Raw genomic sequence first — 14,035 nt, forward strand, 5'->3', positions numbered from 1 at the left:
TTAGCAACTGAGGTAATTTTGTTCCTTAGCTAATGTAGCATGTGTCTGGCTGTTACCTTGATAGACTTCCTGAAAGCTAGGATTCTTCCCAGTCTGGATCTGGCTTTGACTAGGCCCACCCTCATCTTGCACTTTGCCTGGGGAGCAGCCCAAGCTGCTCATCTTTATTCTAGTGCACATTGGTGCTGTGGAAAGTCTTGACTCCCAGGGAGGCTCTCAAAGCCCTTGCCTCAGGGTATGTTTTGTTTTTGAACTAAATTTGAGTAAAGCAGTGAGGGTTGGTGATTAAGCTGGATTGTTTTTTAGTGTTGTTTGTTTTTTTGATTTGAGTTCTGAGGGTTGAAGCAAGTGTACACAACATTTTAGAGACAGCCTTCAGCCACTTCGGGTAAGCTGTCTTTGAGGTCTGTTTTTTCCATGATTTTTTTAAAAAATCTGTTTTTAAAAATGTGGGTTCAGTGTCTGGGGGATTATAAGAAATGAAACCAATTTGGGCCAGTAATATGGCTTATTGAATAGAGGCTGTTAACCGGTAAACCTGAGGATCCAAGTTCAGTCTTCAGAACTAGTAGAAGGGAAGAACTAACTCTCATACTCTGTGGTGGGTACTTCCTCCCCACAAATAAGTAAGTAAGTAAGTAAATAAATAAATAAATAAATAAATAAATGTATGTTTAAAAATTTAATCTAATATAATTTCTAGTAAAGAGCTAATTGATTACTGTGAAGATTCTTTATTTGTGTGGACTAATACTGTTCATCAGGACCTGAAATTTGTAGACAATTTAAGACTTTATAGGGTGTAAACTTGCTTTTTTTTTTAAGGTTTTGTGTGTGTGTGTGTGTGTGTGTGTGTGTGTGTGTGTGTGTGTGTTTAATGTGAGATTTGCTTCCCAGATCTGTCTCTAGTACCTCATTTTGACAGGGTTGGTAATTTGTTTCTCTTGAATTTAAGTTGAATGGAAAATGATTCTTGTCTTGCAGTGGGAGAGCCTGGCTTACTGTCCCATTTGCCATCATAACGTTGACGGATTTTCTGCACTAGGCATACACTGGCTCCTTTTCTAGTCTATTTTCTTGGACCTGAATGTTGGTTTGGGTTTGGATGATGAGGCATGCACCTACTTGACTCTTAAGAAGTTGCTAGAAAATCATGCCTAATCTTAGTCTTAAAACAAAACGGTAGTGGGTAACACAGAGGGTGGGGACTGTCCGGTGGAGAATCTGTTCATGACACTAAGGTTGGCATATCGTAGGGACAGTTGAACCTTGGGAGATAGGACTAAGAAAAATGAAATGTTGTTTCCTGTTGTCAAATTGATACATATATAGGTAACTGATGAACTTCCTTTTAGACTTAAATTTTGTTTGTTTATTTTGTGGAACCTGGGAAAGGAAGGTCCTCAACACCTCAGGAAAACAGCCAATTTTGCTGCTTTAGCTCTAGAATGCAATTTTTAAAATTTTTTTTTTTTATTTTATGTACATTGGAATTTTGCCTGCATGCGTGAGGGAGTTGGATCCCCTGGAACAGGAATTACAAATGGTTATGAATTGCCATGTGAGTTCTTGGAATTGAACCTGGGTCTTCTGGAAGAGGAGCCAAGTGCTCTTAACTGCTGAGCCGTCTCCCTAGCTCGAGAATGGAATTTTTAAGCAGCTTTGGGAATTGGAAATAAGAGATGATTACCTTAACTTCCCCATCAGCTGCCACCTTCTTCCTCTCCTCCCCTTTCTTTTTTCTCCTCTTCCTCCTCCTCTCCTCCCCTTTCTTTTTCCTCCTTCTCTTCCTCCTCTCCTCCCCTTCTCCTTAGTGGCCTCTTTTGTCCATGTTGTCCTGCAGCTGACCCACTGAAAGCACTTGTATGGAACTGCTCCTACCCCTAAGTTACCCACACAACGGCCCGGGTGTCCTCCTCCATGTTATTTACACTGGTGGCTTGGATCCTCACGTGTTTCCTCCTGAATGCTATTCCATTTCTCTTCTGGACTTGCTCTGCTGCTTCAGGGTCTCTGTTCCTGTATGACCAGGGTTTTAGGCCAAGGCCTTTCCCAGTTTTTATCTTCATGCCTTTGAGGGAAGGGATCATCTTAGCAAAAACATTTCAAGTTTGTATCTTTTAGATAGTTAAAATGTTTACTAACAAGATTGACAGCAGAAATCACCTCTAATGAGCATTTGCAGATTTCCTAGTGCACTGCACTTGGTTTTGCTGAGTGTGAAACCCATTGTTCTAAAGAGCTTATAGAACTTTAAATATTTTTCTTACTCAAAGGAACCCATGTGGGTACATATGGCATGGGAGAATCTGCGTGTGATTTCTCTTAGCTGTTCTTGAGAGAGTCCTAAAGCTCTAGAGTTTGTTTGCACCTGAGTATGTATCTTTGTGCCGCACACGCTGTCTCTAGCTTTGCTTCCTAGTTCATATGTGTGTGGCAGGAGAAGCTTTTTCTAGAAAGTGGGGTTAGGTAAGAATAAAGGGCTTACTGAAGAATTAAGCATATAAGTGATTCCAAGAGACAGTTCAGAATTAGAATTCTCAATGATAATTTCAACTTCTCAAGTTATGGACTTGTATTTGTTATAAATTAATAGAGATGGGTGACAATCAGATGTGACTACTCAAAGGAAATGTAAATTTTAAATGTGTATGAATGTTTTGCCGCAGGCATGTATTGTGTGTGTTGTCTGTTTTTACCTGGTGCGGTGGAAACCGTAGAGATGCTGGATCTGGGGGGAGGAGTCCTCAGCAAGTTCTTTTAGCTGCTAAGCCTTCTTCTCAGCCTCATTTATTTATTTTTTGAGAAGTCTTATGCAGCCTAGGCTGGCCTTGAGCTCAAGTAGTTGAGGATGGCCTGAACTCTTTTTCCTCCCTCCTTCCTTCCCCAGTGCTGTGATTATATAGTTATGCTTTGAAAATAAGTGATTCTATTAATGGGCTGCATTCTGGAAGCACATGTTCCTCTCTGATGGTGGCTGTCAAGAACTGGGGTTGATGTGAGATCAGAAGAGGAAGCTGTAAGTGGAGGAGAGTGTTAGAATGGAGCCTGTTAGCCAGGGTAGGTCATGGTTGGCTGGTTTATTTCTTTTTACTATTTGTTTGCTTTTGAAAACAGTTTGGCCTTGACTGTCCTGGACTTACTGTAGACCAGGCTGGTTTCGAACTCAGGGATCTGTCTGTCTCTGCATCCCCAGTGCTGGGATTAATGGTGTATACCATCATCATCCAGTTTCTCTTTTCTCTTTTTAAAAGTTTATTTTGTTATTTATCCATGCACATGCATGTATATATGTACACATGTGAGTGCAAGTCCTGTAGAGCCCAGAATAGGGCGTTGAATCCCTTGTAACAGTAGTTATAGATATAGCTGTGAGCCACTGTGTGTGTGGGTGCTGGAATTTAAACCCAGGTCTTCTGTGTAAGAATAGCCAGTGTTCTTGACTGCTGAGCCATCTTTCCAGCCCCCATGTTTATCTCTCTGTATTTTCTGTGTGTATATATGTGTGCATGTGCGTGTGCATGCGTATGGCTTCTCAGTGGACCTGAAGTTGGTCTTTTCTGCTAGACCAGCTGGCCAGTGAGATTCCAGCTCGTCCTCTTTCCACCTAGTCCAGTACTATACTGGTGTCATGTTTGTATGGCAGTTATTTTGACAGAGGTGCTGGGAATGTGCACTCGGACCCTCACGCTCACACGCCCCTCAATTGTCATCGAGTGCAGAGGTTGTTGTATTGTTGTCGTCTTTTACCCACAGAACAGTGATGTTAGCTAAACTACAGTGTTTGGAGATAGGACCTTGTCTTGTAGCTCAGGCAGTCAGTCCTCTTGCCACATGATTGCCAAGTGTGGGGACTACGGCCTGTGCCACCATGCCCTGCTAAATTAATGCATTTTGAATAGATGAGTACCGTGTAGTGTAATGTTGTGGTTGTGTGCAGTCATATAGTCCTTAAGCCCCTGCTGGTCTGACTTCAGTGTGTTCATAGTGGCTCCCAAGTGTCACCTTCCAGATGGGTTCCCTTTGAAACTTCAAGTCTGTTTCCAGCTACCTGGAATTGTTAAATAAAACTAATGTATTGTCAAAGCATTTGAAATGTCCTTTCTTGGGGAGAGAGAGGTTTTCAAGACCGGTTTCTCTCTGTAGACCAGGCTGCCCTAAAACTCACAGAGATCCACCTGCCTCTGCCTCCCCAGTGCTGGGATTAAAGGTGTGCACCACCATCTGCCTAAAATGTTATCTTTTTAATGGATGTTTTTTGCACAGTTACAGGTTCAGTGTGTTAGAGGTAAAGGGTAAAAGACATTTCCTTTATTCTCTTTGCTCAGTAATTAAGGGTCATATAAACGATGAGTCAAGATTTCACTTAACCAGATAGGCAGCAGCTGGGTACTTTTGTCTAGTGGTGTGTGAACCCCTGCTGGCTGCCATGTTGGTGCTGAGACATGATGGTCAATAGAGGGCAGGAGTTAATAGCTTGCTTCTTTGCTTGCGTCTCTGTTGTGAGAGTGGTCAAAGGCACTGATAAGTATTCTGGGAATACTTATTGCCTATCAGTAATGAAAGAACTACTAATTAGTGATCTAAGACAGCAGCCTAGTGAACTTACTCCTTTCCGTATAAACATCTTGTTTACCTCTTTAACAAATCAATATCTTAGAGAAATCCTGTGAGAAGTGGTGCTGTGTTAGGCACAATACTTATAGGGTCCCGTTGGAAATCTCCAGATCTGTCTGGTGGACACTGTGTGGGCTGTGTGTGATCCAACACTCCCAGCACCTTGTGATACAGACTGTTAAACTTCTGAGGCAAAAACACAAGGTTGTGCTCACTAAGTGGGGCAGTCAAAGGCTATAATTAACTCTTCTTCAATGCAGGTCAGAATGGGCTGCCAGGGGATCTGAGATTAGATTCTTCAGAACCTTTGCTTTTAGAATTGGAGAAGGGACTGTAGACCTCCAAAGCAAGTCACCTGGGAGGACAGGGAGAACAAAAGGCTTAGGGTGACATGCTCTTTCTCTCCTCCAGGTTTCTGCCTTTCCTCCTTGGAGAGAGCCAGTGTCCTTCCACAGCCTGTGGATTTATCCTCTTTAATAGCTGTCTACTTTTCTGAGTCCACAGAACTACCTATCTGTGCCGTTCTTACTTGAACATTTCCTTGGATCACCAGGAGATATTTACATGATTGTCACTGTTTCTGCCACTCTTGTGGCCTGTCACAGGACAGAGGTCATTAGCATACATCCTCACTGTGTGTCGTTCTCATCCCCCCCCCCCCAACACACACACACACACACACACACACACTGTGCCTCCTCTCTGGAACGACTATCAATTGGACATCTTTCCTTTCGAATGCTTATGTAATAAAGAATGGATCCTGAGGTGAAGCAATTTGAATGGTATGCTTATGAAATCAGTCTTACTTCTTTAACAAAACCGAGGGTCATTTTGTTTCTGTAAAGTTTTTAAGAATGTGAATTTAGTAACGTTTACTCTGCAGATGAACACATAAAATAGTTTTATTCGGAGCTATTATTGACAGTGCTGCTATGAATGGTCTCAAGTGCGTGTGTTTAAGTATGTGAGAAAAGATCTCATGTAGCCCAGGCTGACCTAGAATGTATGTAGCTGAGAATGACTTTGAACTCCTGGTCCTCCTACTTAACTCTTAGGACTGTCATGATTAAAGGCACATACCACCATACCTAGATTCTTGGTTATCTTTGGATAGATTTTTCAGTTGGGAAGCTTTTTAAAAATTTGTTATAAATAAATAAAAAAATATATATATGAGATATATATATATATATATCTCATATATATATTTTTAGAGGTTAATACCGCTCCTACCCAGACCTTTGTGCGATTTGAGGATCTTTTTGTGTGCTTATTAGCTCTTCTGGTGACATTTTTAAAACAGTCCTCTTTTGTTGAGGTATGGTGTGAAGTGTTGCAATATAAGGAATCTAGGCAGGCTTGTGTCATTGGTCAGTGCAGGTGCCTAGGTGGTGAGGACAGTCCTGTTATCAGGAGTCCTGATATTGAATTATGTTATCCAAAGTCAAATATGTAATTATCAACTTTATTAGTACTTAGGTAAAACCCTCCTAGACATTATATTCATTTTGCTCAGGTCCTACATAGGTAAAAGAAAAATGATACTTTGTTCAGTGTGTCACTTCAGAGTTGACTTGTGTGTACCTTTTTTTTTTTTTTTTTTTTTTCTTTTCTTTTTTGGTTCTTTTTTTTTTCCGGCGCTGGGGACCGAAGCCAGGGCCTTGCGCTTCCTAGGTAAGCGCTCTACCACTGAGCTAAATCCCCAGCCCCAGACTTGTGTGTACCTTAAACTGCACAGTTGTGTTTGTGCACCCTAAACTGTAGTCTGATCTTTTGACATTTTAGGGGGAAAGGACACTACTTTTTTTTTTTAATTTTTGTTTTTAAGTTGTTATCGTATGCACATTTGATACATAATATGTGTTGGGGTCAGAGGACAATTCTCAGGAGTCTGCTCTTTACTTCCAACCTTGGTTCTCAGGAGGTCAGGCCCACACAGCAGAAAGAAAGCTGTCTGTCTTGCCAGACCCTGATCATTCCCCTGATTTAGTTGCTATTTTAAGTAAGCTTTCTTTGAAGTATATTTTATATAGAACAGAATAAACCTAATTTGAAGGAACCTTATAAAGAGTTTGATTGATGCCCATGTACATCCTGATGGCCTTCATCTCAGTCTGAGAATAGAGCACTAGATTTACCCTCAGAATTACAGGCTTCGTCTTCCTGAGGGAGCCCAGGTAGCCATACTGTGATCTCCTAGAAGGAGATGAGTTGTGTTTTCAGGATTCTCAGTTGGGCAGAGCAGACTTAGAGCTTGGCTTTTCTTTGAGTGGTGTTTGTGAGCTGAGTGAGTGGTTTGCTCTGCAGTTGTTGAGTGGCATCTGCTGTGCATCTGTTCTCCTATAGCTGCCTTTCTTCTGTGTCTTCTCTTTTCTTACTGGTTTGAAGCCAGAGTCTCATACATGCTAGACACACACTGTACTAACGAACTGATCTGATCCTTCCCTACCTTTTAACTCTTTATTTTGAGATAGGGTCTTACTCTGTAGCCAGGCAACCCTCGAGCCTGTGATCCTCTCTTGTCTCTGCTTTCTGAGTAGCTGGCATTACAGGCCTGTGCCACTACTGAGCTGGCCTTTCCAACAGCAAATTGTCAGACAAAATCGTGGCAGAAAGCTCTTTTCAGTCTTTGTTAATAGAATTAGGGGGCAGTTGGGACAAAAGTTGAGACAAAATTGTCCGTATAAAGAAACTCTGAGGAGTCACTCAACCTGCTCTCATAAGCCTCTGGGATCCTGCACCAGGTCATGAGAGTCCAAAGTCAAGGTTCCCTCATAGGCGTGCACAGAAACAAGTCCATCTGTGGAAATGTATTACCTACTAATGTTTTCATTCATTTATTTTGTGTGAGGGCACTCTGAATAGCTAAGGATCACTAATGTTACCAAGTTTCTTTGTTTATTGAATTCCTGACTGACACAGTTCTCTCTCTCGCTCTCTCTCTCACTCTCGCTCTTGCTGTCTTGCTCTTTCGCACGCTTTTTCTTTTTTTCCCTCTAGCCTAGGAAGAAAGAGGAATTTTCTCTTTAAAAAGTTCACCCTTGTTTTGTTTTTTGAGCCAGGGCTCATGCAGCCAAGGTTGACTTTGAACTGCTAACTCTGCCTCCTCCTGAGTGCTGGGATGACAGGTGTTTATTATCACACCAGCTTCAGAACTGACTACAGAGATAACCCAACAGTTAAAAGCACGGGCTGCTCTTGCAGGGGACTCAGATTGAATTCCCAGGAGCCTCATGGTGGCCTTTCCCTGTCTGTAACTTAAGTTTCAGGAGATCTGACTCCTCTTCTGACCTCTGTGGGTACCAGGCACTCACCTGATACACAGACATCCCTGCAGGCAGTACATCCATGCACATATTAGAGAGATTTAATATAGATATAATTATAGGAATTAGAACCAGAGAAGAAAGCCAGGAGCAGTTCCACACATCTTTAATCCCAGCATTCAGAGGTCAAGGCAGAGGCATGAGGATCTCTGTGAGTTCAAGGACAGCCTGGTCCACATAGGATTCCAGGACAGTGGACTGAATAGTGAGATACTGTTTTGAAAGGGGGTTGGGAGGAGGAGACAGGGGGAGAAGTTTCCCACCCAACATGTTGTTATAGGGTTTGTGAGGAATCTGAACTCATGAGGCCCAAAGATCGTTGGTGTTAGTGTGGAAAAGTTAAGAGAGAGGGAATGGGTCTCAAAACCTCAAATTAAGTGGGAAACAGATCCACTGGAGGTTGTTCGAGGAAACTCCAAGATGGGCGTTGGTTCCCAGAGGACAGAGACAGTTATTCCTTTACTGTGGGGGAGGGATTGGTTGCAAGAAATCTATTGGGAGTACTATTTGAAAACAGATTGATAAATCAGTTAGTTAACTTGTGTTGTATAAAGAGACATCTCTAATTTTAAACTGCCTTTCTACTTAGAGACTGTTTAAACACGATTGATTTCCATGGTGCTGCATGTTAGCATGAAGGTCTGGTTTGTATCTAAACATAGATGTTGGTGGAGCCTTAGGTCCCTCAGCTCAATGCTCCAGACTGTCTGGCTGTCGCCTTTGTAATACAGGGAAGGAAGCATTGTCAGCCAGTATAGGAGTAGGTAGGTAGAGGCCGGTAGAAGGATTCTGCCAATGCTGAAATGTTCAAAAGGAACCTTTGTTCAAGTAATGGAAGCTGAGCTCTTTGTTAGCTCTTGCTGGGGACCACACCTGGCAGACATTGGATTTTCCTTTTCCTTTCCTTTTTGTCCTATAGTTTTCATTTTCTAATGGCTGCTCTGAGTACTACTTCTGTAGTCTGTGTCCCTTCTTCTGTCTGTTTGGAGGGACGGTGGGAATCTTATGAGCCCAGGCTGCCCTTGAACTTGCTGTTTAGCTAGAGCTGGTCTTGAACTTCCACTTCTGCCACCCAAGTGCTGGGCTCACGGGTGTGCACCATTAGTCAGTGTCTATAAAGTCCTTGTTTGTGTTTTTGCTCATTAAATGCCTTGGTATTCGTTGCAGGTGGTTTTTGAAGTGGTGAGGGCCGATGTCCTCACAAGTCCTGTGGGGAAGCTCAGGTGTCTGGTGGTCAAAGACATGAACTGACCCTCAGGTTCTGTTCTCCAGGTGCACTTTCAGGTTTCCGAGCACAAATATCAAGATAACATTCACAGCCCTATCCAGCGAGAAAAGAGAGAAGCAGGAAGCACCTGAGTCGCCAGTGAAGCCTGTGCAGCCACACATCTCACCCCTGACCATCAACATTCCAGACACGATGGCCCACCTCATCAGCCCCCTTCCCTCCCCCACGGGAACTATCAGGTATAGCACATCCACAGGTCTTTAGTCACATAAGTCTACCCAAAGTGACCCTACCTATTTTTACTGCAGCTGGCTACCAAGAGTCTGCTCAGAGTTTCTGTACTGTAAATTGTAATTCTCACACATTGGTAGGCTGTGGGATCCCTGCTTTGTCTGTACCCCTTTGGGTTTGTTTTACCAGGGCCATTGCTGTGGCCTTAGAATTGGAATTATCCTTTGGAGTCTGGTGGGCACAGCAGTGTTCTATAACTGAGGGCAACTGCACTCTTCCCACAGTCCTGAGTTGCTGTAGTCAGGGGTAAGTGTTAGGATCCATGAGCCCCTCCACCAACAATGACTAATGATTAAGAGGGCTTTTGCCTTGTGCAGACCGGGGCTGAGTACCTGCTATGAGTGTATGATTATAGTCACTGTCCTGCCTAGAGTTTGGGATATCACTGCCATTGTTTCTGTCTTCCTGCTTGTACCCTGAGCCTTAAAGGGGATAGTATAAATGCCTTATTTCTGACTGAACCCTCATCTATCAGTGTCTAAGAATTGTGGGCCTGCATGAGTTTCTCATTTGCTGGTGGGAAGAGCCTGAGGGAAGCTGTGGTGGCAGTGGGGGTAAAATTGGGTTCTGTGGGGTAGGTGGGGAGTTGGGGTGTGTGGGGTGGGGGGGAGCTGGGCTGTGAGGGGTGGGGGGGAGCTGGGCTGTGAGGGGTGGGGGGAGCTGGGGTGTGTGGGGTAGGTGGGGAGCTGGAGTGTGTGGGGTAGGGGGGAGCTGGGCTGTGAGGGGTGGGGGGGAGCTGGGCTGTGAGGGGTGGGGGGAGCTGGGCTGTGAGGGGTGGGGGGGAGCTGGGCTGTGAGGGGTGGGGGGAGCTGGGCTGTGAGGGGTGGGAGGGAGCTAGGCTGTGAGGGGGGGGGGAGCTGGCCTGTGTGGGGTCTCTCCCCGCCCCCTTTAAATAGTGTCTCACTGAGTATAACCTGTGGCATTGGCTGAACTGGAACTTGCTGTGGGGACCAGGCTGGCTTGGACCTCACAGAGCTCTACCTGCCTTTGTCCCTGCTTCAGGATCCAGCTCTAAGTTTAGCTGTTTCCAGTTTTTAGGTGTATTATTTTCATTGAAGAGTTGACAGATTATCTAATTATATTTCTTCCAAAACTCTTCACAGACTGAGAGTAATTGAGTGTCTAGGAACCATACTGAAAGTTGAAATTTAAAATTTTAAGGGACTAGACAGTCTAATGCTTTAAGAGCACTTTCCGCTCTTGCACAAAGACCCAGGTCAGTTCCTAGTATCATATGGCAGTCCACAGACATCTAATTCTAGGAAATCCAACACCTTCTTCTGGCCTTCACAGTCACCAGGCTTGTGTGTAGCGCGCACGCACACACGCACGCACGCACGCACGCACTCACTTCAAACATATAACATAAATCTTTCAAAAAATTTTTTTTAAGTTTGGGGCTGGAGAAATGGCTCAGTGGTTAAGAGCACTGACTGCTTTTCCAGAGGAGTGAGCCCCGACACCCACATTGGCAGCTCCAGGGAACTGATACCCTAACATAGGTGGCATACATGCATGGAAAACACCAGTGTATGTAAGATTTTTTAAAAAACTGAAGTTCCTATTGGCTGTGATGGCTCAGTCTCTGGCAGGACACATGGGACACTGCCTTTCCACAGTTTGTCTTGACAGTTGTGTTTTCTTACACGTAGAAATATTGCTGTTCTCAATTTTTTTTTCCATTTTAACCAGACATAGTAGCACACAAAAATCCCAGTACTTCAGAAACTAAAGCCAGAAAATTGCCACACATTTAAGACCAGCCTGCAGTACAGAACGAAGTGTTGTCTCAAGAAAAAGAAATGGGGCTAGAGAAATGTAACTCTAGCTTTAGGAGACCCCACACTGCATTGTGGCCTCCTTTAGGCATGTACATAGCACACATGTGGGCAAACACATAGTAAAGGAATTTTAAAAAAGTTTGTTTTCCCTGGTCTCAGATCTTGAAGACCAATAGTGTGTTTGCTTTAAAATCAACTCTTCCCTTTCTTTCACAGTGCTGCAAACTCCTGCCCATCCAGCCCCCGGGGAGCAGGGTCTTCAGGGTACAAAATGGGCCGTGTGATACCATCTGACCTCAATTTAATGGCTGACAATTCACAGCCAGAAAATGAAAAGGAAGCTTCAGGTGGAGATAGCCCAAAGGTAAGTGCTTTGTAGTTCTGGATCTGGGGAACATTACACAGTTATTGGTAACAAGTCCAAGGGTTTGTCTGTCTTGCCTTTCCATGTAATAGTCCACCATTGAGAAAAGTTGGGGCAAGGATCTGGAAGCAGGAAAGGAAGCAGACACCATGGAGAGGGGTGCTGCTTATTTGCTTCCTTCAGTCCAGAGCCACCTGCCCAGGGGTGGCACTGCTCACAGGGGTTGGCCTTTTTCATGCCAATAATTAATCAAAAAAAAAAAAAGCACCACAGATAAAGGCTACTCAGAGGGAGGCAAGTCATCAATTAAGGTTCCCTCTCCCCTGTTGGCCCTGGTTTGTGTCACTGGCACACAGACTTGTGCATCTATGTGGATTTGATTCTCATGTCACTCTGAGTGTGACACGGGCATCAGGATTTGTAGTGCATTTTTTAAAAAACTACTCAGCGCATATGTGAGGATCCCAGGGCAACTGTAGACTGTATGAAATTGTTAGTAACACAGAAGGACAGTTATAATGTTAAGTAAGAAAAAGAAAAGTCTACATAGCGTATCATTATAAAATGTGACCTGCTCACAAAGAACACAAAGAGCAGATGGCTCGCTGCACACAGAGGCACCTAAGGTGCTGGGTGAAGCATCACAGTAGAAAATGATGGCTATAACGCCAGACTGAGAGTGGTCTGAGCAGGGGCTGTAGACTCAGGGCCTGGCAGGAGCCGTTCACTTTGCAAAGTTTGCTTTACCCATGTGGGGATATTCTGACCATATTCTGTGTTAAATTACTTTAAAATAAAAATGGTAGCATACGCCCTTAATTTCAGCATTTGAGAGGGAGAGCCAGGAGGATCTCTGAGTTCAAGGCTGTCTTGGTCTACATAACAAGTTTTAGTTTATTGTGAGACGTTGCTTATAAACACACAAGAAGAGCATTTGTAAGGCCAGCCAGAGAGCTGAGTGGATAAGCTGATGATCAAAGTTTGGTTCCGAGGATCCACATAGTGAGAGAAGAGAATTGACTCCTGGAACGAATAAAAACATCCTTAGGAACATGTAAGAGGAAGCCCTAGGACTACACTGGCCTCCTGAGCAGGGACGGAGGCTTAAACCTCCGATCAAGCACATGGTGCCAAGACAGCTGCTCAGCCACTTCCCAGACTTGGGTCCTTGTTATTCCTGGTTCCTCTTAGAACTTGTGGCGTCTTCCTGTGGCTGCCTAGGCAGGGCCTTTGTGGTCTAAGGGATAGCAAAATAAGCTCTAGCAGACTGTCAGCCATTTAAGGTGGGCTGGGTCTTCTGGATGCTGGCATGGTAGGGTGTTAAGGTTTTCCACTTGTCTCATGCTGTCACTTTCATCTCAGGAGCTTCTGATGCTGCCCCTGGTCCCTAAGCGCATCTCCATTGAGATAGGACTTCAGGTCTTATTCTGTAGGCCGGCCTTAACTCAATGTATAGCAAAACAATGGTTTGTTTAAAACTGCAAATCCTAAAAATTCAAGGCAGGGTTGGGAAGAGTCATGGCTTAGCAGTTAAGAATACTAACTGCTCTTCTAGAGGACCTGGGTTTAAATGTCAGCTAACAACTGTAACTCCAGTTCTGAGGGAGTCCCCTCTCCTTTCTGTCCTACACTTCATGCACATGCTGAGTAGATGTATGTTCAGGTGTCACACCTACATGTTAAGTAAATAAATGACATACTTTATCTGTGAACAGTCTATATCCTTGCAGTGATGGTGATCAAACACAGGCCTTATGCTGAATGTGCTTTGAATAAGTGGTATTATTTGAATACACTGACCTGCAGATTGCTTCTTTTAATTTACATTACTTGGCTATTTTCCAGTGCTGGTATGCATTCTCCAAAAGTTCACACAGGAGCTAGGCTCCAACACAGGCATAGCCTCGCATGCAGAGCCTTGACAGTAGATGGGCATTTGGACAGTCCTACCTCAAGTGCTCCCTGTCAGAGCCATGTTTGTGCTGTGCTTGCCCTGCGTCATACGTGGGCATATTCTCCCATGTCATATGTGGGCATGCCTATTCTCCCATGTCACAGGGTGCTCACTCCTTGATTTGTAACAACCGCCCTGGGCTCCCCGAGGTCCAGTGACTTTGCTCATCTTTATTGTTTTGTTCTTGTCATTTAAATTTTCTCTGTATGTGATTTTTGTTTGTTTTGGTTATTTGTTTTTGTTCTTTTTGTTTTGTATTGTTTTGGATGTAGAGTTTCTCTGTGTAGCAGTCTTGGCTGTCCTGGAAATCTCTTTGTAGACCAGGCTGGCCTCAAAGTCAAAGAGATCCGCCTGCTTCTGGAGTGCTGGCTCCTTACGTGATTTTTAATCTTTTTATACAGTCTACAAATTTCCCACTTACTTTGCTCAAAGTTTCCCAATTATATTACTTTCATAATAAAAACACTGTTG

At 43.8% G+C, this 14,035-nt stretch overlaps 1 protein-coding gene across 4 annotated transcripts in view; it reads left to right on the forward strand.

Annotated features, from left to right (window-relative positions):
- The window catches only part of Foxk2 (forkhead box K2), a 49,960-nt gene that overhangs the window by 16,988 nt on the left and 18,937 nt on the right, over positions 1–14,035 (forward strand). For all 4 annotated transcript variants that reach the window (NM_001401861.1, NM_001107075.1, XM_087572607.1 and 1 more), the window contains 2 exon segments: positions 9,219–9,413; positions 11,463–11,610. In NM_001401861.1, the coding sequence (NP_001388790.1) occupies positions 9,219–9,413; positions 11,463–11,610 (343 nt within the window).

This window comes from Rattus norvegicus, chromosome 10 (genome assembly GCF_021556685.1).
Source record: "Rattus norvegicus strain SHRSP/BbbUtx chromosome 10, alternate assembly SHRSP_T2T, whole genome shotgun sequence".
NCBI lineage: Eukaryota > Metazoa > Chordata > Mammalia > Rodentia > Muridae > Rattus > Rattus norvegicus.